At 44.0% G+C, this 26,742-nt stretch overlaps 1 protein-coding gene across 1 annotated transcript in view; it reads left to right on the forward strand.

Annotated features, from left to right (window-relative positions):
* ARL3 (ADP ribosylation factor like GTPase 3) overlaps window positions 1-26,742 on the forward strand; it is a 48,630-nt gene that overhangs the window by 6,425 nt on the left and 15,463 nt on the right. Inside the window, exons 2-5 of the mRNA XM_066600919.1 lie at window positions 12,943-13,086; window positions 15,814-15,930; window positions 18,074-18,124; window positions 19,541-19,726. Coding sequence (XP_066457016.1) covers window positions 12,943-13,086; window positions 15,814-15,930; window positions 18,074-18,124; window positions 19,541-19,726 — 498 coding nt within the window. The remainder of the gene's footprint in view (window positions 1-12,942; window positions 13,087-15,813; window positions 15,931-18,073; window positions 18,125-19,540; window positions 19,727-26,742) is intronic.

The raw sequence follows: 26,742 nt of genomic DNA on the forward strand, positions 1-26,742 counted from the left end.
GTCATCAAAGGTCCTTCATCCCTAGTGAGGTATTTACATGCTCTGCTCCTGATCACGACTGTGATATCATCACAGGTCCTGTACGCACACTGCTGCTGTCCGGCTAGGTGTTTGTTAGTATTCCCTAGCAACTGAGGCTGCAGGGGGTTTATAGTCCACCTGTAATCTGCACAAGGATGCAGGAGCGGAGCATGATGGTGACATCATCACAGGTCCTTCATCTCCAGTGCAGTGCTGCTTCTGATTCCTATTGTATGGCATGAACAATGCATGTAGCAGAGCTGTGTGTGCGTGTGATGTGCATGTAGCAGAGCTGTGTGGCGCATTGCGCTACCAGAAACACTGGTACTATAATTTCCTAATAATTACTAGTCTCACTTATACAGCGAATGTGAAAGACTGAACGAGCCAAAAATCTGCCTGTCTGAACGTGCTAAACGAGAGCGAATGAGTTAGCGGTGACGTCACTCGTTCAAACGAGAATCTCTTCGTCTAAAAGGACGCTAAATGATCTGAATCGCTGCTCTGGTTGTATACGGTGTATGTAGTGCCTCCTCTTATATTTCAGTGATTATTATTTTAGCACTAGCGACGCAGTTCCCTGACATCCTGGTTCTAGTGGCTCGCTCGCCTCCGTTACTGCGGCAGCATATGGCCGTGGCACCGAGCCGTTATGTAGCTGATCTGACTGCTAAACCCTCAAAGTACTTAATACCTTCATGGTCACGTGAATTGGATTGCAAGATCAGATAGAAAACAAAGCCAGGAAAGCACCTGCATCTCACAACTTGTCTGCTGCGCCATACCTGGAGTACAATAACCCACTGATAGAAAGGGAGCTAAAATGGGATATTTTCTATGGATTTGGCTGCTTTTAACCAAATGTAATTCCTGGACTGCAAAGTTGTAATTAATAATTGGGCTCAGCTGGCCATACAATGCCAATGCTACAAGCGGGCCTAGGAAGGGAATGCTAAGGGGGCAATAGGAGGGCTACGGGCTTGGCAGTGTTAGCAAGTCCTCTCTTATGGCTGTAATGTAATAAGCGGTTCACTGAAAACCTACAGCAATTCCTTTTGATCCCAGATCGCACTAAGGGCTTCTTCACACGAACGGGTTTGTGCACGCCAAATCTACGCGTTAAAACACAGAGAACAGAACACATTGATTTCAACGGCTTCATTCCCATGAGCGCGGGGAAAAAAATAGGACCTGCTCTATCTCCCAGCGTTTTGTGCAGCAAAAGTCTCATAAAAGTCTATGGGAGGTGCGAAAATACACAAGGGGAACGGCGTGACCCTGTGCAAAATGCAGGGAAAAAAACGCATTTGGAACTAGTTTAGGCTTTAAATAGCCATTAATCCACGGAAAGGGTGTGACCCGCGTGTGAACTATCCTTACGTGCGCAAAAAGTACAGTACTACAGGCAGACAACACACAGATTATGTACCTCTTCAAACCTCGTTCATGCGTAAATATGCTGCGCAGTCGTGAGCGGTTTTGGGTATAGTCTCGTGTGAAGCCACCTTTAGGCCGGGGTCACACAAGCTTAATTTAATTGCGTATTACGCGCGCAATGTACGTGTGCATGATATGCAATGAATGGAGTCAGTGACAGTGCGCTGATTTTCATTGATCCATTCACATATTCATTGCATGTTCTATATTACCACATATTACGCACGAGCCCTATGCTCTATCGCTGTACATACGCAATTAGATTGTGCTTTTACACAATGTTGCTAGGAGACAATCGAAGAAAAGTTTTTTTTTTTTGTTTGTTTTGTTTTCCTGTAAGCGCATATCGCCCAGAAGTTGTTGTCGTTTTGCTGCAAAATTCGGCATGCAGTTCCATCTCAGGCAGATATACAAATTATTAGGGTTGTGGTGGGATTAGATGAACGGTCTTGCCACCAGAGAAACCAAAAGTGGTTCCACCCTTGGCCTGTTAAAAGGCTCTCAGAGGCTCCTTGTGTGTAGTGGACCTCTTCCGCTTGTGTAGAGCTTGTTGGCCACCAGACGCCTCTACGACGCAGAGAAGAGATGTCACCCAGTTAACAGAGTTTGAGAGGGGAGCGTTATTGGAAAGCAGGATGGTCGTATCGATTAATTGCCCATCACCTGGGCCGTTCTGACCAGACTGTTAAGGTGTTGGGACCAGTGGATACGTGAGGGAACTCGCACAAGGTGACCGGGCCCAGGACACCCTCGAGAGATCACCAGTAGAGCATGTCATCTGATCGACTGATAAGCACGAGCAGCTCCAGCTGTTTTGTTGTCCACCATCCAGAGGCAGGTGGCGCCATTGTTACCCCTGTGTCTGTCCGAACCATTTTCAGGTGCTTGGCTGAAGGACATTTGGTCTCACAGCACCCATTACGTTTGCAGTCTGACACCCACCATCGTCTACAGTTGCAGCGTTATTGCGACTGATGAGACTGGATGCTACGGACTGGAACCGGGTTGTCTTCAGCAACAAATCCAGGTTTGGTTTGGACACTGACAACGGCCGTGTTCATGTCTGGAGACCTTGGGGTGAAGCAACTCAATCCTGCCTTTGCTGTGGAGTGGCGCATTGCCCCTGGGGGTGATGTGATGGTCTGGGGGTACATCGCATATGGCAGTCAGTCACCCCTAGTAGTGGTCTGAGGGACAATGACAGCTCAGCGATATGTTCAGGACATCCCGCAGCCACATGTGTTCCTCTCATGGCGGCTTCCAAGAGGCAGCAGGATAATGCTCGGCTGCACACACAAGGGGGTCACAGGAATGTCCCCACAACATTGTCACACTTCTGTGGCTGCCCGGTCATCAGATTTATTGCAAATAGAACATGTATGAGACCATCTGAGATGCCAACTTATACAGCCTACGAGTTTCCACAATCTAGACACTCAGTTACAGCAAATGTGGAGCGATATGCTGCAGGGTACTAGAACCTCCATGCCTGCCTGTATCACATCTTGTAGCCAAGCTAGAGGCGGTACAACAGGGTACTAGAGCCTCCATGCCCACCCATATCACATCTTGTATCCAAGCTAAAGGCGGTACAGCAGGGTACTATAGCTTCCGTGCGTGCCATATCACATCTTGTATCCAAGCTAGAGGCGGTACAATGGGGTACTGGAGCCTCCATTCCCACCTGTATCACATCTTGTATCCAAACTGAAGGCGGTACAACAAGGTACTAGAGCTTCCATGCCCGTCCGTATCACATCTTGTATCTAATCTAGAGGTGGTATAACAGGGTACTATAGCCTGCATGTCTGCCTGTATAACATCTCTCCGAGTTAGAGACGGTATAACAGGGTACTGGACCTACCATGCCCGCCTGTATCAAATCTTGTTTCCGGGTTAGAGGGGGTATAACGGTACTTGACCCTTCATGCCCATCTATATCACATCTTGTATCCAAGCTAAAGGCGATACAACAGAGTAGTAGAACCTCCATGCCTTTTCGTAACAAATCTTGTATTGAAGCTTGAGGCAGTACAACAGGTACTATAGCTTCCATGCCTGTATCACATCTTGTATCCAAGCTAGAGGCGGTACAACAGGGTACTAGAGCTTCCATGCCTGCCTGTATCACATCTTGTATCCAAGCTAGAGGTGGTACAACAGGGTACTAGAGCTTTCATGCCTGTATCACATCTTGTATCCAACCTAGAGGCAGTACAACAGGGTACTAGAGCCTCCATGCCTGCCCGTATCACATCTTGTATCCAAGCTAGAGGTGGTACAACAGGGTACTAGAGCTTTCTTGCCTGTATCACATCTTGTATCCAAGCTAGAGGTGGTACAACAGGATACTAGAGCCTCCATGCCTGCCCGTATCACATCTTGTATCCAAGCTAGAGGCGATACAACAGGGTACTAGAGCCTGCCTTCAAGTGTTTTCTGCAATAAATTATCTTTTTGGTCTGATATTGGAATTACCTATATCAGTGTTACAATCACATATAGAAAGTGTCATTCGATTCTGACAACTTCTAGGACTGGGATTTTTTAAAAAAAATTTGACCGTTACTCAACATTTCATGTCAGTTGGATGTTTCTTCTAAAGATGTCATTTAACAACCTGCTGTGATCTGCACACTTCAGGCCAATTGTCATGGCCCTGCTTTCAGCTGTCTAAGATGCACACTGTACATTGCTCCCTGATTGGCCAGTGTTTATCACTTGAGTAGTTCTGGCCAATCGGAGAACAGGTATAGTTCGCTGGTAGTCCTAACACTACTAATGCACTGTGGGGATTAGGTAGTCTGAAGACTGGTTCTCTGATGACTGAAAACAGGACCTGGAGCCGGCAGAGAACTATTGCAGGTAATATATTCCCCAGATTTTGCCCCAGAACAGAATTTTGCATAGAAACAGGAGGGTCGCTTTAAATCCCTGTTGAATAATCTGACTTTCATCTTGTCTTACTGTTTGACATGTGAGCAATTATAGATTTTCAATTCTGGGGCTGCAACTTGAGTTTTTGATGTTGTTTTTCTTTTTAACAGTTTTTTACTTCTTTTTGTTCCTGCACATTTGCAGGGAAAGAGCCGTATTAGCCTGTTATCTGCTCAATCATTCATTATGTGCAAAGATCGTATCAGCCTTTCAATCGCTGCGCTTTGGATAAAAAAAAAAGTTTTCCACTGTGTTGCTGCTTTTGTTTCTCACTCACTTGCCATGTGTATAATTAGAATGATGTACTGGGTCTGCATTTTGTTTTCATACAGAGAAATTAGTTGTTTTTAGATACAATAATTGTTATACTTTTTCTACGTTAATTCACTTTAAAAAGTAATTTGGGGACTGGAAAATGAGTTTGCAAAATGGTGCTATCTACCATCTTGTGTTCAGAGCAGAGAGGGAGGGGATGGGGAGATCAGGGGCAGAATAGAAGATCTGTGATTCCCACAGGAGGAGTGACATGAATTTCCGTACATTTTATCAACCCCCACATCACATATTTGCTCTCTGATTGTCACGTAGGGGTTTTTTCCCCATAAAATGAATGCAATTATGAGGACTCGTTCATCAAATCAATCCTCTACACTGTTGAACCCTGCAGATGGTGCAGTCGTTGCTGACTGGCACCTAAACGTTTTTACAGAAAAAAATCTTTTTAAAGCTTTTGGTTCCTTTTCAACCCCCCCCCCCCCCCCCCCAAAACTACACATAATTGGTATCACCACATCCATAACAACCTGTACTAATATTACATTATTTTTCCAGCATAGTAAATTCTGTAAAGGGGGGGGGGGGGGGAATGAAAAAAGCCAAAATAGCCATTTTCTGATCATTTCGCTTCCTCAAACCAGGAATAAAAGACCAATTTTAAAAATTGCATATACATCAAAATGATACCAATAAAAACCACAAGTCCCCCCCCCCCCCCTAAAAAAAAAGACATCTAATACAGCTCTGTCCATGGGAAAATAAAAATGCTCTGGTCCTAGAATGTGGTGCCGCACACAGGTCTTGCGTACATATATTTAATAGAGGGATGCAAGTTGATAAATACCAAATTAAAATCCCCAAGAGAGTGCATCAAACTATAATATGAGTTTATATATCACGCATTTATACTAAAGTTCCAGCGCTCATACAATAAATAAACATAATTACATAATCAGAGTAACCCGTAGGTATCACAATATGAAAAGAGGCAGAACCCACCACACCGACGGGCATTTGGTAAAGACTTTGGGGTCAAAGAAGGTACGAAAGTGGTAAAACATAATAAAACCTAAATAAATAAATTTTGGTGTCATCACGTATAATTTCCAAAAAATAAATTGCAAAAAACAATGATGAAAAGGCTTCTCAACCCCCCCCCCCCCCCCCTATCGTCCCAATGACCACACACTGAAGATCACCTCCTCCTGAAAGGGCAGGAACACACAGATTAGATTAAGTCGAAACGTCGCCATTTTTTACGGAGGAATAAAATCCTTTTTCTACAATTTCTACACCGTTGATGCTGCCGCCTCTTTTGGACATTATTGCATATACCTGGGGTTAGGTTCATGACCCCACAGGTGGCTTGGCATACTATTATTGGAAACCTCTGCACTAATGTGCATATACTAGGTGTGCTGCGGGACCTCTCTATAATCTCTAAAGTATCACTGCTGTAGCATAGGCCCAAGCTCGGGCAAGAATATTACAAGCAGCAATTTTAGCCGCAGCGAACAGGAAGCAATCGTCCCCAGACAAAAAGATGCATATAAGCAATGCAGCGAGGGTCTCTGGTCTGGTGGCTCTCAACCCAAAATCTCTCACGAGGCATTCACTGGTCACAGCATCCAATGCTGTGCATCACGACAGATGCCAGCGCAAGGGGCTGGGGAGCGCGCACGTAGGGGAGCTTTACCTTCAGGGGATCTGGTCTTGGAGGGTAAGTCAACAATCCTCAAACGTCAGAGAGCTGTTAGTGATTCTGAAATCCCTACAGAAAATAGAGGGAGTCATCCAAGGCAGACATTTGAAGATCTTATCAGACAACATGATGGCAGTAGCTCATATCAGACGTCGGGGAAAGACAAGATACAGTGCCTTGCAGAATATAGCACAAAAAAATCTTTCTGTGGGCAGAGAAAAATGTCTTAACATTCTCAGCGACCCATTTAAAAGGCAGACTTCCTAAGCAGACAGCAATTAGATCCAGGAGAATGGTCCCTCTCACAGGAGGTCTTCAGTGCGCTCACGACCAGATGGGGAACACCGTTCACAGACCTCTTCACGATGAGAAAAAAAATCGCAAATTGAGAAAATTCTTCTCACTCAATCCAAGAGACGACCCGACAGCAATAGATTCCCTGACGCAGGACTGGGGCCAGGGATTGGTTTATACATTCCCTCCAATTCTATTAATTCCAAGAGTCCTACAGAAATTTTGCTGCCAGAAATGCACCCTTATGTTAATGGCTCCCTTCTGGCCAAGAAGGAGTTGGTTCGGGCTTCTAAAGAGTCTAAGTTGGCAAGATCCCGTCCTACTACCAGTGTAACCAGACCTTTTCACTCGGGGTCTTCTAAAACGCCCAGATCTAGCGAACCTACATCTGTCAGCGTGGATTTTGAAAATCCATGCTGCTAGGATGAGGTTTCTCCACAGAGGTAGTAAACACGTTCCTACTCAGCAGAAAGGAATCAACAAACAACATTTATCAGAAGGTCTGGAATAAATTTGTATCTTGGTGTAGAGAGAGGGAAATCACTTTTTCCTCTCCTGACAGCTCTGTGATCCTAGAGTTCCTTCAGGAAGGCCTGGATAAAAATCTGTCTTGAAGCACTCTGAGGGTCCAGGTAGTGGCACATAGTGCTTTTTAAGGACACTAGGTTTTCAGAAAACCCCTGGATAGCAAGATTCCTTAGGGCAGCAGACAGTCTGAAACCCATGGTGCCCCAATGGAATTTTAAACTGGATTCTTATGGGCTTGTCCATTTGAACCTATAGACTCGGACTCTATTAGAAATCTGACCTTAAAAATGGTGTTGTTAGTGGCCATTACCTCAGCGAGAAGAATAGGTGAGTTACAGGCCCTGTCCATCTGCTATCCATCTTTATAGAGTATCGGATAACAAGATGGTGTTTTAAATTAGACCCATCCTTCCTACCGAAGGTCGTATCTTTTTATGGATTACAAGACAGTCATCCTCTCATTTGGCAGTAACCCCAAAAATGAGAAGAAGGAATTTCACTGATTAGGTTTGAGAAGGGCAGTACTCCAATATGTTAGTGCCACAAGCCAGTAGAGGCAAGACCATAACCTTTTTGTCCAATTCTTTGATCCCAAAAAAGGAAAGAATACGGCAAAAAACTTCATAGCCAGATGGATTAAATTAGTTATCACGGAAGCCTACACTGCGATAGATAAGACAGCCCCAGAAAACCTTAGGGCTTACTTGACGAGGGCAGTATCCATGTCTTGGGCGGAAAGAGCATCTGCATCAGTAGAACAGATATGTAGAGCAGCCATTTGGAAAAGAATACCGTCCTTTACCAAACACTATAGGCTAGATGGCCAGGCAGACGAGGATCTGACTTTCGGCTGAACGGTTCTTTCAGCCGTGGTCCCACCACAATTTAGTTGGTACGCCTCAGGTGTGCTGTCGTGGAGACAATAGGGAAAAGGTAGGTTATACTTGCCGATAATCGTTTTTTGGGGGTGAAAGTCTCCACGACAGCACCCGCACATCCTCCCTCCCCCTTCCTCGAAAAAAGGGAAGATATATTTTATTTCTCTTATACCGTTATGGGTAGTGAATTTAGTTGAGTTCCTACCCCTGGAGTTTTCGTTATAAATCACTGAGGAAGGTGGGAAAAAGGGAGGTGTTTTAACCCTCTGTGTGTTCCTGTCCTATCATGAGGAGGAACAGGTGTGCTGTCCTGGAGACTCCCTAAAAAAACATTTATAGGGTAAGTATAATCTACCTTTTTATTGCCCCGCAGCAAAAAAAAAAAATTATATGTACCCAAACTAGTCCTGCAAAATACAAGGTGTCTTAAGGCAAAAATTAGTTGTCCACTAAGGGCTTAAGAATGCACTTAATGTAACTAAGTATTGCAGCAACTATATTTACATGCGACATAAATTCAAAATTTACGGAAAAAGAAGTTTAATTTTTGGAAGGGTTTTTTTCAATTTTAATGTGATTTTTGAAGGTTAATAGTTTAGTCTGAAAATTTAACAAAATGGCCGCCGTTTGTAGCCCATGAGAAACTCTCTTTGGAGACAGGTTGAGGAGATCTGAGAGCAGGGGGGACCCATCCTAGTTACACTTTTGGCCAACTGTCTCACAGGCTGGAGACGGTGGCCATTTTTGCTGATTTCCCAGACTACCCTTTTAATTAGAAAGTCAGAAGATACCAACATATTTGATTTCCTGGCTTTCAGACTGTCTCAAATGCAGTAAGTTTATTTAGATTCATGTGCCTTTTTAATAATTTTTTTTAAATGCCCTTTTTTTGTTTGTTTTCCCCACTATCCCAGCACATTACTCCTTTGGGAGGGATGGTAAAGGATGAGGATAAAAAGAAGTGCTAGAATTTCCTGCCTTTTTGGATACGTGTAGTAGTATAAGGGGGGACTCTACCATTTGCTGTCCAGATTAAGGATGGACTCGCTGTTCACTTTGCTGATAACATAGATCTGCATAGGTTCGATTGCGTTAACAACCAACAAGAACCATGAATGTGTGGTCATGTGGGAGGAAACAGTACTAATACTTCTTGTCTCCACCAGAAGTATGGGTGGAGACATAGCGATTGACTGTATCTGCCCTGGTAATGCCCCCAAGCTCCTGACTGGTTAGGGTAGGGGTTTGCTGTGGCTTGAGGGTTAGGGTTACAGGAACGATATTTGCCGTGGCTGGAGGGTTAGGGTTAGAGGAGTAGCAGGACTGACTGAGTCGGCTTCAGGAGGTTGCCGAGAAGCACTGCTGTGGCCGTGGATCGGTGCGTGGCCATGGAGACTAATAGCCTTGTTGCCAGCGCCACCACTGCCATCTGGGGAAGAGACCACAGGGTCACAGCGTTGCTCTCAAGAAAGGGGCTGACAGCCGAGGGGAGACGAGAGAGCACTGGAAGGGACCACTCGGTCAGAGCGCTGTTCTCAATGAAGGGGCTGACAGCCGCGGGGAGCGAGAGAGCGGGGCCCGTGGCTACAGCATGACATATTGCAGGTAGTATGACAACGGTAAAAGTGACAGCGGGGGATATTGCAGGGAGGCCGGCGGTGACAGTCCCAGCGGGGGATGGCAGCGTCCCTGCCGCCTTCTGCAGCAGAGATGTTTGGCTGGCAGCAGGTAAAGGAGCTCCGCAGTGAAGTTACATGGTAGAAGCCTGACAGTGCCTCGCCCAGACAGAAGGCCAGCCAATTGGCAGCTGTGGGCGTACCCTATACCTCCCCCAGGACTATCCCAGGTCTCCACCCATTGTACTGGTGGAAACAAGCTGCACCAGTACTGGAGGAAACTCAGTGCTGTGGATTTCTGAAAACTAGCGCAAAGGAAAAGTGGAGCGTTTGCCTGTAGCAACCAATCAGGTCACTGCTCTGATACGGCAAAGGACCTTTGAAAAAAAATGAGAGCTGAAATCTGTTTGGTTGCTTTGTATGACTGTACCACTTTTCCCCTTTCACAAGTTTTAAAGGGGCACTAACTTTTCAGAAAACTTATGCCCATGTAATAGCCTGTGTTTCAGTAATCTGCTTTTATTAACCCCTTAACACTGCAGGAAGTATATTTACATCCTGGCAGGGTGGTATTAACTCAACAGAATGTGAACTAACATCCTGCCCTGTGGATGGCGTGGCCTCATAAGTGAGCCTACGCCATCCTGCAGCAGGGACCGACTACGACTGCTAACCGGCCTCCTGCTGCAACAGAGGGGATCAATGAAAACACTGATCCTCAATTTTAACCCCTTGCACACCACAATCAATGTATATCGTGGCATTTAAAGAGTTCGGTGAGGGAATGTGCTCTGTGTGACGTCATCGCTCCATGGTCTGCGATCACTATTGTGAGCGATAATACAAAAGTACTGCAGTGCATTATCATAGTCATCTGAACTTTTATGTTTCAAGTCCCCTACAGAGACATAAAAGAAATGTGAAAAAAACACGTACACAAAATGAACAACAAAAACACCTTCTTTGCACACTGTTTTGTATTTAAAAAAAAAAAATTTTTTTTAAAAACCTCACATTTTAGTTTCACCGTATCCATAATGACCTGTACAATAAATTGAAAACACTAGTTATCCGGCACAGCAAAAAACAGAAAAAAATGGAGACAAAATGCTTATTTTGTTCATTCTGATTCCTAAAAAATGCAAGAAAACTGATCAAGAAAGGCATATGTACCCCAAAATGGTACTAAGGACATTACAGCTCATCACACAAAAAAACAAGCCCTCATAAAGCTTTGTCCGTGGAAATCTAAAAAAAAAAAATGGGACTTTGAATGCAATGATGGTAAAAAAAAAATGTATCCCTTGTAGTGAGCTCCTATCCTTTCTGGGGCCCATAGATTTCTGGATGTATATGGGACAGGAAGAATGGTAGTGGGAGGTGGCCTCTCCTTTTCCTGTCCCAATGAGATTAAGAGGGCAACCTCTGTGTGCTGTCAGGATGGACTCTAACGGAAAAGGAACTAACGGTAAGAATAATTCCAGTTTTCCCAAAACAAGGGTTTCTATTGTGCAATAAAAGTGGAAAAACCTAAAAAAAATTATTCTGGTATCGTCGTAAAGGTACCAGCACAAAAAAAATGTATCGCGTAATTTGTGCTGCACGATCAATGATGTAAAAAGAAAAATGCCAGAATTGATGCGTTTTCTCTCCCTTCCCGCAAAATATTTTAGAAAGTGTTTACAATACATTATTTGTACCGAAAAATGGTACCAATAAAAGCTAGTTTGCCTTGCAGAAATCAAGCCCTCCTATAGCCATGTGGATGGAAAAATAAATAAGTTATGACTTTTTATAAGTGGAGCTGAAAATCCCCCCCCCCCCCCAAAAAAAAACAATTGTTGGGTCCTTATGCCCAAAATGGGCCACGTACTTATAGGGTTAAAAATGTTTTAGAACTATAAAAGAAGTTTGAAGTGACTTCCACTAGGGGTCACCCTTCCAGCTCTACTGCAATCGATTGCTTGTTGGGTATTCAGCTTTTGTAGTTACTGGGATGTTGGGATGTTTTCTTAGCTCCTCCCCCACCGTTCTCTTCACAGACTGCTCCCTGCACTCACAGGTTGACTAGTCTGCACATACAGTGGGACAGATTTACTAGTCAAAATACGACCACTTTCTGGAGCAAATTGTGCCAAAAGTGTTTTACGTGCTTTGCATTTACTATGTGTTTGTTTTTTTGTTTTTTTTTGTTTGTTTCTTTAAGACTAGATATGAGCGAGTATACTCACTAAAGGCAATTGCTCGAGCGAGCATTGCCTTTAGCGAGTATCTCCCCGCTCGAGACAGAAGGTTCGGGTGCTGGCGCGAGGGAGCGATGAGTAGCGGCAGTCAGCAGGAGGGAGCGGGGGGGGGGAGAGAGGGAGAGAGAGATCTCCCCTCCGTTCCTCCCAGCTCTCCCCCGCAGCTACCTGCCCGCCGCCATCACCCGAACTTTCAGTCTCGAGCGGGCAGGTACTCGCTAAAGGCAATGCTCGCTCGAGCAATTGCCTTTAGCGAGAATACTCGCTCATCTCTATTTAAGACCCTTTCTGACAGTTTTTCTTCTGGTCTGAAAAAGGGTTGTGGCCTAAATCGCGCCAAGAACTCTGTCAAATTGCAGTGACTTGCGCCAAATTTTTGGGGCACTTTTTAGTGTAAACTAAGCCAACCAATAGGTGGTCTAAACTTAAACTAGCCACTGTGTAAATTTGGTGCACTTTAAGACTGACTAGTCTGTTTGCACTTAACTTTCAGACATTATTAAGTAAATGAGCCCCAATGTCTGCAGTCGCCGCAGTTTCTGCCTCTTTGCTGCTACTGCATGTGTGTGTGTTTGTACTTTTTATATTGGGTTTACCAACCATTCCTCCTGAATGTGTCTGTGAATACCCAACTCCTACAATCCTTCTGGTACACCAGAGGGTTAGGCATTCAGATACTGCCTCCCTGCTGATTGGAACAGAGACCATGCAATGCAGCATGGGAAGCGAGGGAAAGAAACTACAGGACAGTGAACTACTGGCTGAATGGTAGATTTACCACACAACCCCTGTGTGAAAGTTACAAAACAGCAAGATGTTAGAAAAATAGAGAAGACCACCTGAAAATCAGAACTTATAAACATGAAACGGGGAGCAAACCGCAATTGAGAGGGACAAGGAGAACTCGGTGTGTTTATAGAGAACTTGTTAAACTTGGGTACACTATAAGCATAAATCCTAAGAACATTCTAATTAGATGGGACTAATTCTGCTTCTGTTATCACCTAAAGGGTCTGCTGTCTATCTTGCGCAAATTGAAAAGTGCTCCAGATCAGGAGGTACGAATCCTGCTCCTGGGTCTTGATAATGCAGGAAAAACCACATTGCTGAAGCAGTTAGCATCGGAGGACATCAGTCATATCACTCCAACACAGGTGAGTGGCAGCTGCTGTTTATGGAGAGGATGGGCAATGTTAGAATCATTGCTACTTACAGTAGGGAGTAAATCAGTCAATAGAACAGTAGACTTCCTCTAATAGTAGCGAACCTATAGATGCATACGCCGTAAACAAATCCTGAAATTGTAGGTCTACAATAGGTTGTATGTGGACAATGCGTGATTGAAATCTCTGACTCTACATAAGGAAATATACCTATAAGGCTAGGTGCACACTAGTAGCGACTGTGAGAGGCTCTAGCACAACTTGCATTGGACTTCACATGGGCACAAGTCCGTGTGATGTCAATGTGCTGCATCCATGTACCTGACCTATTTCTCATCTCTGACATGGACAGGAATAGGACACGTCTTGAGTTTTTGCATGTGGGCTATGCGTCTTTGGAAGAAAACATGTCCATGTGCGTAACCTAGACTATAATGTGGCCGTGTGCTGTCTGTGGAATTACATGAATAGCACATGGCCCAAATATACTCTAGTGTGCCATAGAGATGTCGGTCCATGGGCTTATTCCCATGGCACATTTTCTTGTTAGAATTTTTCAGAATCACAGTAAAACTGAGGCATATGTACACCCTAGAGGGATTTCAAGGCATCCATTGCAGGAATCTATCAGTGAACCGCAGGCTGACTTTTACAGTAGTCTGCAGATATGTCCAAGATGAGGCTGCCATAACGGTCTTTAAATAAAGGCTTTGTTGCTCATGGCAACCAGAGAAAATGATAAAATTCTTGTAGGAAATTGTGAAAAATATTGTTTGATTGCTCAAACGGTAGTAGCGCTGTTATCTGCAAACAGCTGCTTTATTCTCTGAGCAGTCAGCAGCTGAGAGAATACTATCAGCAATATCCGTGGAGAATTCAGCGTGCGGCGCTGATGAGGCTCATCGCTGACTTTAAGCTGGCTTAAAGTCAGGGATGAATGAATAGTACACGAAAAGTGCACGATGGGCGCTGATTTACACACAATTATTCAAATTTTGAGCGATAATCGTTGTCTAAATGGGCCTTTACTTTCAGCATAGAAAGAAGGACTTGTACTTCTTCTTCCTGCTGGTTCCACTTATGGTTTTGGCTTACAAATACTGATGCCAAATGCTAAACTGAATATACAGATGTGAATGAGGCCTTGGACTGTTTTTAAAAATGGGCTAAAATTTGCTGAAGCACTAAAGGTAGATGATACCTGATAGAACCCTTAGAGATTCTTCCCCAAACATATTCTCCTAAAAATCTGGTATCTGTCACTATCGTACTGTTGTAGTAGTGGACCTTATAATGGGGCTATTGTGGTGTCAGCGTTGCATGCAATACTAATCTTTCTGTCAGATCTGATGGAATTTGCCGCCTCCAACATAAATGTGAACAGAGCCTAAGGTTTCCAGCATAGTGTTGCATGCTGTGCTATTCCATACGGTGAAAAAAATGGATACCTGACGGATGTAGTATGTCAGCAAAGGTAATTTAAAAAATCGTAACATCTATCATGAATAATGGAAAAGGGAGTGCTGTCCTGCATAGTGTAACATACATATGCAAAACGGCTTGTAACATGGGAGAGCTGTCCTGCATAGTGTTAGAATCATGTCGGACCTCGCCAGATATCGAAGCTATGCAGGGAAATCAGATTAGGTCCGACACTGGATTGGAAAGGGTTAAAAGGCTATGACAGTACCTAGTCTGCCCTCAGTGGCTCAGCTGTTCACCTCAAACTGAATTGACACCATTCGGGGAGGTGAGGCTTCTTTCATACTGTCTTAAGATCCCAAATAGTAAGCATATCCATAGGCCCCTACCTTTACCCAGTGGAGGCCAGTTTGGTCATTTCCGCTATGATTTCTGTTTTTCTACCACATGGCATCCAGAAAAAACATATACGGTTGTATTTTTAAATATTTTTTCATATTAAAATTGCAGCCTATCGAAGACGAATGCCCGCAAGTTGCACCCATTAAATATATACATCTGAGGTTTCTATTATAAATCCTTCAGACAGAAACCTTGGATGTACCGAAAGACAAAGTGAGAAAGAAACGGCAGCAGTCACACCATGGATCTTCTAGATTTTTTGTAATGTTCTAGTCTAAAGCCAAAGGCACATGGCCTTATTTTCAGGCTGTGCGCTGGCCATGTTTTCCATACGCACGCAGCCCCATTATAACCTACCGGTATTTGCATATGTAATTTTTCTTAATTCGGCTGACCTTCTGCATTAAAACTCCTCGCATATCCTATTCTTGCCTGTTTCTGCAGATGAGAATAGGACATGCGACGTGCAGGGTCTGTGTACATCAGACCGCATATGGATGAGTGGGTGTTGTCAGATGCAAGTTGTTCACAAGTTTCTCCGATGCAACTCGAAAATATGGCTGTGTGCCCTCAGTAGTGACTGCAGCTACATCTCCCTCCTCCTCCCACGGGTCTGCAGTTACCATGTTACCGAAGACAAACTTTTTAGTGACTAAAGTATTTTCAGATAGTCTGCAGGCAGGAAAAGTGGAACATCAGTCTGCCAGAAGGTGAAGAAGATGCCACTTCCCCAAAAACAATAATAATTTGCAATAGGATCTAGTACAACATTTCATGTATTCACATTTACTGATTTATTTTCTTTATTACTATATAATATGTTATTTATGTATTTGTATATATATTTAGTTATTTATATATAGATATATGATATATATATACATTTTTTTTTAGGGATTTAATATTAAGAGTGTGCAATCTCAGGGGTTCAAACTCAACGTATGGGACATAGGCGGACAGAGGAAGATCAGGCCGTACTGGAGGAACTATTTTGAGAACACTGATGTACTTGTAAGTGTATTGGTTTCCTATTAGTTCATTTATGCTGTTAAAATGGCTCTCCGCTTTGAACTAACTCTACTAGTTGAATATCTTCTTTGACAACCAGCAGATCATAAAGTATTCTTCTTGCTGAGATCCCCAGCGATCGTAATCTAATCTGTGAAGGAACCTTTTAGTAAGAGTTCAGTCTCCCTGCAATGCCCCCCATAGGTGATGTGTTCATGCAAATGAATGGCTTATTTGTTTAATGCAGGACAAGACATGTCTCCAGAGCAAAAGACATCTTCATAACGCCTCAACTGTGGTCAAGAGATGAGGATCCTACACAGGGACCCCCCTGCTTTTAACTCTTATAGGATATATATGTGAAGAAGTGTTTGAAAAAAAACAAACTCGAAAACCCTTTTAGGCCCCCTGTCCACGGGCGTGCAGTATCCCGCGGCAGAGTTCCGCCGCCGCCGAATCTCCACCGGTCAGCCCTATCTGATAGATAGGCTGGCCACGGAGAATCGGGGCTATTTGCAGCATGCTCCAAAGTGTGCTGGCGCTTTCCATAGCAATGCTATAGAAAGCTGCAAAGGGTGTGATTTGCCAGCGGTTTACCGCCGGCGAAATCACTGCCGTGGACAGGGGGCCTTAAGCAGAGTGATCCTAAAAACTGCCTGTCATTGTTTTTAGTTTTACATTGCAATGATTCTGTTTTAAGAAATTTTGTAGTTAGCATTAATTGAAAATATCCTGGGCAAGCAGCCTATCAAATATATTGATTCCTGTGTGTCTAGCCTTTTGACGAAATGGCCCATATTTTGTTTCTGTATTTCCAATGATCTCAGTGAGTCCACACATGGCCGCAGGAAAGGGTTCCATCCATTGGGCTTCCAACTTTCAAAGTTTTATGGCCTATTTTCTACAAATATATATGTGGTGGGAAAAACTTGTAGGCTGGGTTCACACGGGGTGGATTTGCTGCGGAAGTTCGCTGCGGCTGCTAATCCCGACATCAGCCAGCCATGTGGAAGAGATTTGTCCAAAACCTCGTCCACACGGGGGCGGCGAATCTGTCACGGCAAAGCCGTCAGAAGCCAGTGCGGATTCCTGGGACGCAGCATGTCCGGTTTTTTTTTCTGCTGCAGCCGTGCTCTCCTCTATGGGAGAGCCAGCCATAACATAAAAGCATGAGCCCAAGCCGCTCCAAAACCCGCGGCTATGTGCCAAAGGTTTTGAAGCTGCATGATTTCTGCTGAGAATACAACCCATGGGAACCTAGCCTTAATCCCTTCCCTACTACAGCTGACACCCACAGGCAATAGCTGTAATCGGCCATGCGGCCGATCGCGGCTATTAACCTTTAAATGCCGCTGTCAATTCTGACAGCGGCATTTAAATCCCCCGAACGGTGTTTGGGGGTCCCGTACGCACCCCCCCCCCCCCCCCCCCCCCGCGGTGAGATCGGGGAAGCCGTTCAGGTGTCATGGCTGCCGGGGGCCTTCTGCCATGGTGTGGCAGATGGGCCCACTTGGTCTTCAGAGGAGTCTTATCCTGGATGAAGTGCATTATATTTTCATACTGTCATTCACCCACCAAGAGTGCAAGGATTTTACTGTATCTTGTTCTTTGCATATGCAACCCAGGTAATCCTTTACCCTGAGGGTTCCCCTTTGACGCACTCCCTGTGTTTTCTGAAGACTCCTTTTGGTCCAGGTACTGGCGGATACACAACTTTATTCAAGGCCTTCTTTTTCCTTTTGATCCTGGTTGGCATGTTGAAATCCATCATGCTTGATGTTTGTTTCCAACTATGTCTGCTGATCCGACACAAGTCAAGAGACCGTGCAGATCCGAAACTGAAATCTCAGAGCTGTGCCATAGAGGTTTGAATGCCGTTGGTGGTCATCTGAGAGCACAGACTTCACCAATGTCAGAATGCAGTATGATGGAATGCTATAGCATTATTACCACTGCAAACTCATATTCTCAGGTTCTCCCCCTACTCAGTGCTATCATTTCTCTAAGTTGTAACTGCATTTCTTCTAACTCTTTGTTTTACAAAGTACAACACTGTGAAATCTGCTGACACCACATAAATCACCCCAGAAATGCTTTACATGGTCATAAATGTTGATGAAGATCTCTTGTACTTCTCTTCATTTAGATATACGTCATCGACAGTGCAGATAGAAAACGGTTTGAAGAAACGGGTCAGGTCAGTATCGTCTTTCCTTCTACCATTTTTATCAAATATTACACTTGGTTTAATTGTTGACAAGCGCAAATGAAGAATGGCGTTCCGCATCTCCATACCATTTTTATGTTTAGCTGTATCTTTTTCCCTCTTTGTATCTTTGCAGATTTTTTTTTTTCCTCCCCAAACAACTTTTTATCCCTACTTTCCCCATATTTCCTCCAGCCACAAGTACAGATGTAAATCTAAGCGAACAATACACTGTAACAGAAACGGATGCTTGTACTCCACAGTGACTACAAAATCAGATGCTTTTGATTAGGAAAATATCCAGTTAGTCCTCATTTTCCCCTGCAGCAATGCTTAAAGGGATATTCCAATGAAATGAGGTTATTCCCCTATCCATGGTATAGCTTGATCGGTGGGGTCTGACCGCTGTGTCCTCTACTGAACCGAGAACAGGGGTCCTGTTTGCCCCACTTCCGCAGTGCCATTCCGACCTGTATCATGGAGTAAATTGCCCGCGCTCCTGGTGAGTGGATGACAGTATGGAAATCTAATCCAAGTGGGTCCTTAATGATCCCAAGGAGTCTTGTAGAACTCCAGTCTTTAACAAAAAGGCATAGACAAGCAAGCAACGATAAAGGCGGTAATTTACGTACCTCCGAAGCGCGTTACATCATGTACACACATGTACTATCATTGCGTCATGTATGTCTTGCTTGTTTGTCTATGTAATTTTGTAAATTTTAAATAAAGTTTGGATTTCTACAACACCCCTTGGAATCATTAAGGGCCCACTTGGTTATCAGAGGAGTCTTATCCTGGAGCGGACTCCTATATGAAGTGCATTATATTTTCATACTGTATCTTGTTCTTTGCCTATGCACCCGAGGTAATCCTTTACCCTGAGGGTTCCCCTTTGACGCACCCACTGTGTTTTCTGAAGACTCCTTTTGGTCCAGGTACTGGTGGATACAAAACTTTATTCAAGGCCTTCTTTTTCCTTTTGATCCTGGTTGGCATGTTGAAATCCATCATGCTTGATGTTTGTTTCTAACTATGTCTGCTGATCCGACACAAGTCAAGAGACCGTGCAGATCCGAAACTGAAATCTCAGAGCTGTGCCATAGAGGTTTGAATGCTGTATAGAGACCATTCTGCACGTTGGTGGTCGTCTGAGACCACAGATCTCGCCAATGTATGATATGTCAGAAAATTGTTTGACAGACTTTTTTGTTTTGCCCTGTTGACCCTTTTCCATACTTGACCTCTGAGTGATGCAGTTAGTACATAGGATGGTTTATATTTAACGATGACGGGCTCTGCAGTTTTTGCACAAGAATAGATCATAATGGCCGGAGGGATATCTGAAACATGGACAGAGCATTGCTGAGATTCTGTAACATATTTCTTACCTTCCTTATTTTATTTAAGGAATTGGCTGAACTTTTGGACGAGGAGAAGCTGAGCGGAGTCCCAGTGCTGATCTTCGCTAATAAACAGGATTTACTGACAGCTGCACCAGCCTCAGAAATAGCTGAAGGCCTAAATTTGCACACAATTCGAGACAGAGTCTGGCAGATTCAGTCATGTTCAGCGCTCACAGGAGAGGGAGTACAGGTGAGTGACACATGTACAAAATATTGTGCAATTGGCTTTACTAAGCCAAAGCTTGTCAAAGAAATGAACCGCTTACCTGATAAAGGCGAAAAAACAATGTTTTTTATATTTATGGGATTCTTTAGCCCAACACCATATTTTCTAGAAAACCTTTTGATGAATAGTCTTGGTCCATTTTAGTCTGCAATTTTCCGGGAAGAAGCATAAGCATGTAAGAGTCAAATGTCTTCTGAGTGTCTCATAAATCTTAGGGGTTTTTTTTTTTTGTTTTTTTTTACATGGGATGATAGTCGCCCCAAGTAATTGCTCAAAAGAGCGATTACAGGCGACTGTTGTCCCATGTAAACACGGATCCAACAGGGCAAGTGAGCGAGAATCTCTTGCTTGTCAGTCGCTTTATTTTTAGATCACCTCTTGCGGTCCCCACCAATCAGCTAATCCCCTGGCACAATGAAGAAATAGAGGTGTTGCAATGATTGATTGCATTGATTTCAGTGGGATCAAAGCCTTTCTATTACATGTCCTGCATCAATGATCAGCGTAGAAGCCTGACTCCACCACACTGACAGTGGGCCAGAGGATCAGCTGATCGGTGTGGGTGTAACAAGTGGCGGGCCATAATGATCAACTATTAAATGAGGATAAGTTATCAATATTAAATGCATGGAATATCCCTTGTTTAGGGTGCCCATACACCTTCATTAGTGTCAGCCATACTCTTATTACCCCCTCCCCCCACACACACATCAGTGCAGTTAGACACAACAATTATCACTCAAAAGATGGCTTTGAGTGATTTTTTTTTTTAGTGAAAATCCTTGTTTAAATCAGCCTTTACGATCATTCTCTGCTCATTCAGAGGCATCACTGTAGGACGGGAATGTTTAAAGGGATTGCCCTGTGAAGACAGCCCCTGTCCATATGTTTGTTTTTTCTTTAGACATATGGGATTTCCTACTTGGGTCCTCCCCATATGTGCCAGAACAGAGAGCCAATCTATATGAGCAGCTGCTGATCTGGCAGACTCTAGCTATCCTTGCATTACAAGGATGGCCTTTTCTCTGTATGGCTGCCATAATATTACATCTCCTTGCACTGAAGGTCCTGGCCGGGCTATTTGCTAAGACAATGGAAGTAATTTTGAAAGGCGTTTTCTCTGATGAGACAACCCTATCAACGATCATATAGGTGGTCTTGTTTGTACCCCGCATCCTGATCAGCACTAGTGTGCTCCAAAAGGCGCATCTTATAGAGGCCTCACAAAGTTCTAATGGCACCTTCCCACTAGTCATGTCAATCAGTGTAAGCTTACATCATGTTGACTATCTTTATGTAGTATTTCCAGCAGATGTAACAGAGTGCTCCACCACTGCTATAGGATCCCGTTTGGGGGCTCCAACACACATGCCGAAAAGAGCTTCGTGAACGAACCCTTAAACAGAAACTAACAGAACCGTTTGTTGTCATTAGTGAGGTGGACACCACTTTGGGGTCTGTCCAACCAGGATTCAGTTTCCATTCTATTTGGTGTACAGAGTAATGTAGTTGACTGTGTTCTTCTATACTCCAAATATAACAGAAGTGAATGAAACGCCAAAATGGTGTCCGTTTCACTAATGACAATGACCGGTTCTGTTCAGGGGGGCCGTCACAATGCAGCTTTTGGCTTCTGTGACGGAATCACATAGGCATTGTTCACATGGCATTGTTCATTACACGAAGTACAATATTTGTGCATCTTATGTCACACACAAGACCATTTAGAAGTGAACTGGTTTTACAAAATGGCAAGGTTGGGAGAATAGGTTTGGCTTCATGTCATGAATCTTTAGTTTTTTGCTTTTTTTTTTGTTTTGTTTGTTTTTTTTATTTTTATTGATCCAAGATGGCCGTCTTAAATTAAAAATTAATATATCTTCATTTATATTAGTAAACACCAATGCATCCATTAATTTGAGTTTCCATAACTTGCAGATGAGAAGGGTTGTTGGTGCCTCGTAAAGCCCCTGAACCCTTTATTTTAAAGCTATAGATTTGTGATATGTAATATCGAACGTGGCTCTTACATAACTGAAGATTAGAGATAAGTGCGTATACTCGCTAAGGCACATTACTCGAGCGAGTAGTGCCTTAGCCGAGTATCTCCCCGCTCGTCTCTAAAGATTTGGGGGGCGGCGGGGGAGATCTCTCTCTCCCCCCAGCTCCCCGCCGCAACTCGCCTGTCACCCGCGCCGGCCCCCGAATCTTTAGAGACGAGCGGGGAGATACTCGGCTAAGGCACTACTCGCTCGAGTAATGTGCCTTAGTGAGTATACTCGCTCATCTCTACTGAAGATGCATTAAAGGGCAAGTCCTCTCTTTAAAATAGTTGGCCCGATAAACCACTACTGGTCCAACTTTCTGCACGACTGTTTAATAGAGGCTTAATTGAAAGGGTCTTTATAAGATAACCCCATTTAGAATTATCTATAAAGATACCTTTTTTTTTTTTTTTTATCTCAAGTGTACGTGGTGGGTTAATTATATAGATTAGAAAACAACTTAAATGTACTCTAACATTTCAAACAAGCTGTGCTTATGATAGCAGTTTTGCTGATTATCTCACTGGCTATTTTCCTAAAATGTTTTTGTGCAGATTCACTTTAAAGTGCGGTTTCCCCTCCCCCTTACTTTGCTGTCCACTGTCATGATTGGCATCCAATGCTGGGGCGGCAGAGTAGGTTCTCTGTGTACAGTCTGTAGAACACAGCACAGCAGCTAGGCTCCTTCCTGCAGTTCTGAGAGGATAGAGAATCCGATATGCACTCTGCAGAGGGGGAAAATGCTGGAGTCATACCATGGCCAGAAAGAGTGTTATTCCTTATGTACCCACAACTTTTCAGAATAAGTGCTATCTTAAAGAGTGCAGGTACGTTTAAAGTGTACCTCTCAAACTGTAAATGACACTTCACATTGCGTCAGTCAGAAACTGCTGTCTCTTCTGCATACCCAAGCGCCAAAGAAAACGCTTAAAGTTCAGCCTACGTAGAACACCCTGTTCCTACGAGGAAAGCAGATGCAGCGGGAGCCACGACAATACTGGGGAAATGCGTGGGCCGTTTTATACATACACAATGTGAAGGTTTAGCAAGAAGTGTCATTTACACGAGCGCACGAAATCTGATAAACTTATGTAATGTATTATCTGCATCCACCAGATCACCCTACTCGTAGCATTGACCTTACATTCTAGTTGCTGCCCTGTCACCATTGCTTACATTAGTTTCCCAATTCTGTATTCAGCTACTTACAAAGTGCACGAAAAACACGATTCACATGTGATCTCTTCCACCTACATAACATACACGTTCTATTCGGCCTTGTAGAACTGCGATGTTACTAATAGGCATGTAATGCAGTACAATTACAGTATAAAGGCTTCCACATACCAGTGGGGGGTGGGGGGAATAGATTTTAATTATTTTTGATTTTATATATTTTACAATCTAGTTGTGATTTATTTTATTTATTTATATATATATATATATATATATATATATATATATATATATATATACATATATACATATACACACATTTTTTTTTTTTTTTTCTGGATGATTTTCCCAACACAGTAAGCCTAAATATTCAGTCCTCCGTAGCCTCTCCATTATTTCGGGTCATCTGCTTTTCTCCCATGGGTTCCAGTGACCTGTACGCTGTTGTCTGTTTACTGCTTCCCATTGTTTGCAGCCCTCTGGCCGACATCAGTGGTGTCTGCCCATCTACTGTATGTATACGTTGTATTTTCTTGCCTTTGTCCAGTATGCAGTCTATAGTCTCCCCCCCCCCCCCTGACTCTCACATCCGGCTCCTTGAAGCTTCCCCACATCCCGGTTTTTGTGCTGTTGATATCAATCTGACGAACAGCTGGCTGTCTCTTTCGAGCCTTTCTTGCTTTCACTGGCTCCACAACTGTCTGCGTGTCTTTCTATCTCGCTCCCTCCCTTTCTCTCCAAGCCTCTCATCTCCCCCTTCCCTTTTCACACACAGTCTGTCTCTGTGCTCCAAATAGGTTTACCATATTGATAAAGGATTCTAATGAAAAATACATACCGCCCGACTGCATTACAGCTCCCTGGCATTATGCATTTTTCATAAGTGTCCTCTGTTTTAAAGGCGCGGCGACATAATAGCAGCCTCCGCGTGCTCCAAATCCCAGCTAGGACAACAGGCGTCTATAGGCCCCAGTAGGCAAGGAGAAGAAACTGCATTGCTGATTGTTGCTGAAGTTGGGATTTCGGAGGAACTTTTCCTGAGCTCCATCAATTTCCACCCCCTGTTATTTAATCCCAGGACTGATATAGCGGCTAGTTTACGTACAAGGTCCGGATCTAGTAACAAAGCCATCTGCAGTTTAGTCTTATCGAAGACCATGGAAGCTAGTGTCTGATTGATTTCGATGGGGTTTATAATGCTATTTTTTGACATTTATAACACCCGGGACTGGATGAATTGCAGGTACCAGGAGCTCCTATAGGTAATTTTCTGCTGGCCTTTAACTTTTCAGGTTGCATTCTGTTGATCTCTAGATGAAATCTTACAGTCTGGCTACTAAAATAATGTATAGATGGGTAAATAAAACTGGCTGCTAAATTCTATGATGATTAGGCCTCGTTCACACGGTCAGATTTGACACACATGTTGGCATGGAATCTGCATCAACTCCGATGACCAGCTGCATGCCATGCATGTGGATGGATGGGGTTTGTGCAACCCTGTTCACGTGCTACGGAAAGTTCCTGTAAGCATTCTTGTCTGCACTGCAAAAACCGTGCAGTGGGAATATCTAGCATGTACTTATTCACGATGCAAACCCCAATCGACGGCCTGCATGAATCTGTCCCCATTCAGAGGACAAATGAGCCAATACTTGGTCGTTAACCGATTTTTAGATTAAAAGGCTTCGCTCATTGGCCGTTTATATCCCCCGTGTAAACAGGGAGATGTGCTGCCGACAAAATTAGTATATATGGGGACTAACATTCTTTCATCCCCATTCTGGCCGTCGTCTGCCTACATAAACAGTAGAATGAGTTTCAATTGACATACCGGGTCGCTCCGAAATTCCTGCTATGTTATGTTGGCATACAACATCTTGAGCGGATATTGGCTTTGTGGAAATACAGTTTGAACCTTCTTGCCAATATCTGATAAATTTTTTAATGCCAAGTATCATATGGCAGTCTGATAAAATGGCATCTAACGTGAAAGTGCATATAAGGGCTTGCTCAGATGAGCGTGGTTTTAGCACAGTATAGGCGCATGAAAAGATCGTGGCTATACTGGACTAAAGGCCCATTTAGACACAACGATTATCGCTCAAAAGATGTCTTTTGAGGTGAGCCATCACCTTGCGCTGCGAGCGAAGGATGCAGAAGACAAGCGGGGCCGCTTGTCTTCTGCATCCAGCTCTTCCCCGCTACGAGCGCCCGGCTGTTATACAGCTGAGCGCTCGGAGTGGAGGATGCAGGAGTCAAGCGGGGTGTCCCGTGCTTGTCTTCTGCATCCAGCTGTTCCCTGCTCTGAGCACCCGGCTGTCATACAGGCGAGCACTTGGAGCGGAGGATGCAGAAGACAAGCTGGGTGTCCTCGCTTGTCTTCTGCATCCAGCTGTTTTCTGCACGGAGCGCTCGGCTGTTATACAGCCGAGCGCTCCGAGCGGGGTATGGAGAACACATCTGGACAGCTCTGTTCTTCATACCCAGCCTGACATCAGAGACAGGAAACAGCCAAAACAATAGTATCAGCTGTATCCCGCTGTGAATCCCTGATGAGACTCATTGTCTGAAAGAAAACGATGAGTGACGGCTTACCGAAAACTACACAATGTCCGTGCAGTTGGACACAACAATTATTGCTCAAAAGATGGCTTTTGAGGGAATTTTGAGCAATCGTTGTCTAATTGGGCCTTAAAGATCATATGAATGGGTGACTTCCAGCCATTTAGTCTTGAGCTTAAAGGGGTTGTCCCGCGCCGAAACGGGGTTTTTTTTTTTTCAACCCCCCCCCTCCCGTTCGGCGCGAGACAAACCCCGATGCAGGGGTTAAAAAAGAACACCGCACAGCGCTTACCTGAATCCCCGTGCTCCGGTGACTTCTTACTTACCTGCTGAAGATGGCCGCCGGGATCTTCTCCCTCGGTGGACCGCAGGGCTTCTGTGCGGTCCATTGCCGATTCCAGCCTCCTGATTGGCTGGAATCGGCACGTGACGGGGCGGAGCTACACGGAGCCAGCATCCTGCACGAGCGGCCCCATTGAGAAAAGAAGAAGACCCGGACTGCGCAAGCGCGTCTAATTTGGCCATTAGACGCCGAAAATTAGACGGCTCCATGGAAACGAGGACGCTAGCAACGGAGCAGGTAAGTGAAAAACTTTTGATAACTTCTGTATGGCTCATAATTAATGCACAATGTACATTACAAAGTGCATTAATATGGCCATACAGAAGTGTATAGACCCACTTGCTGCTGCGGGACAACCCCTTTAAGTAGCTGTGAAATTGCCATTCACAAAATCAGAGGTGCGTGGCGAGTGTTCTCCAGCTCCTATAGGAGTCTATGGAAACCCAAGATGGGTCAGGTCCTATCTTCTCACGCACCACGGACCCTAGATGCATGCTTTGCAATTGCATGTTCTATCTTTGTTGGGTGTGAGTATTTTGCGCATCTAAAACTCCTTCATCTGAACCCTTCTATAGGAAACCATTGGTTCTATTAAACGTGATTTTTTTTTTTATTACTTGTATTTTATTTGAGTTTTTAAATTTTACAACAAAATGGTAGACATTTTACTGAGAAATGGTGTAATCATGCAGGTATACAATAAGAATGGTCTACAAAGAAGTAGGGAAGACTGAGGGGACATGTTCCAAAGAGCCTTTAACATGGCGCTTTCTCGTGATATTCCAGCTCAGTCTTAACTTTGAATTCTTCATTAGGAGAACCAGTATATAAAATGATCGGCCTGGCCAGGG

This window comes from Eleutherodactylus coqui, chromosome 4 (genome assembly GCF_035609145.1).
Source record: "Eleutherodactylus coqui strain aEleCoq1 chromosome 4, aEleCoq1.hap1, whole genome shotgun sequence".
In the NCBI taxonomy this organism is placed as follows: Eukaryota; Metazoa; Chordata; class Amphibia; order Anura; family Eleutherodactylidae; genus Eleutherodactylus; species Eleutherodactylus coqui.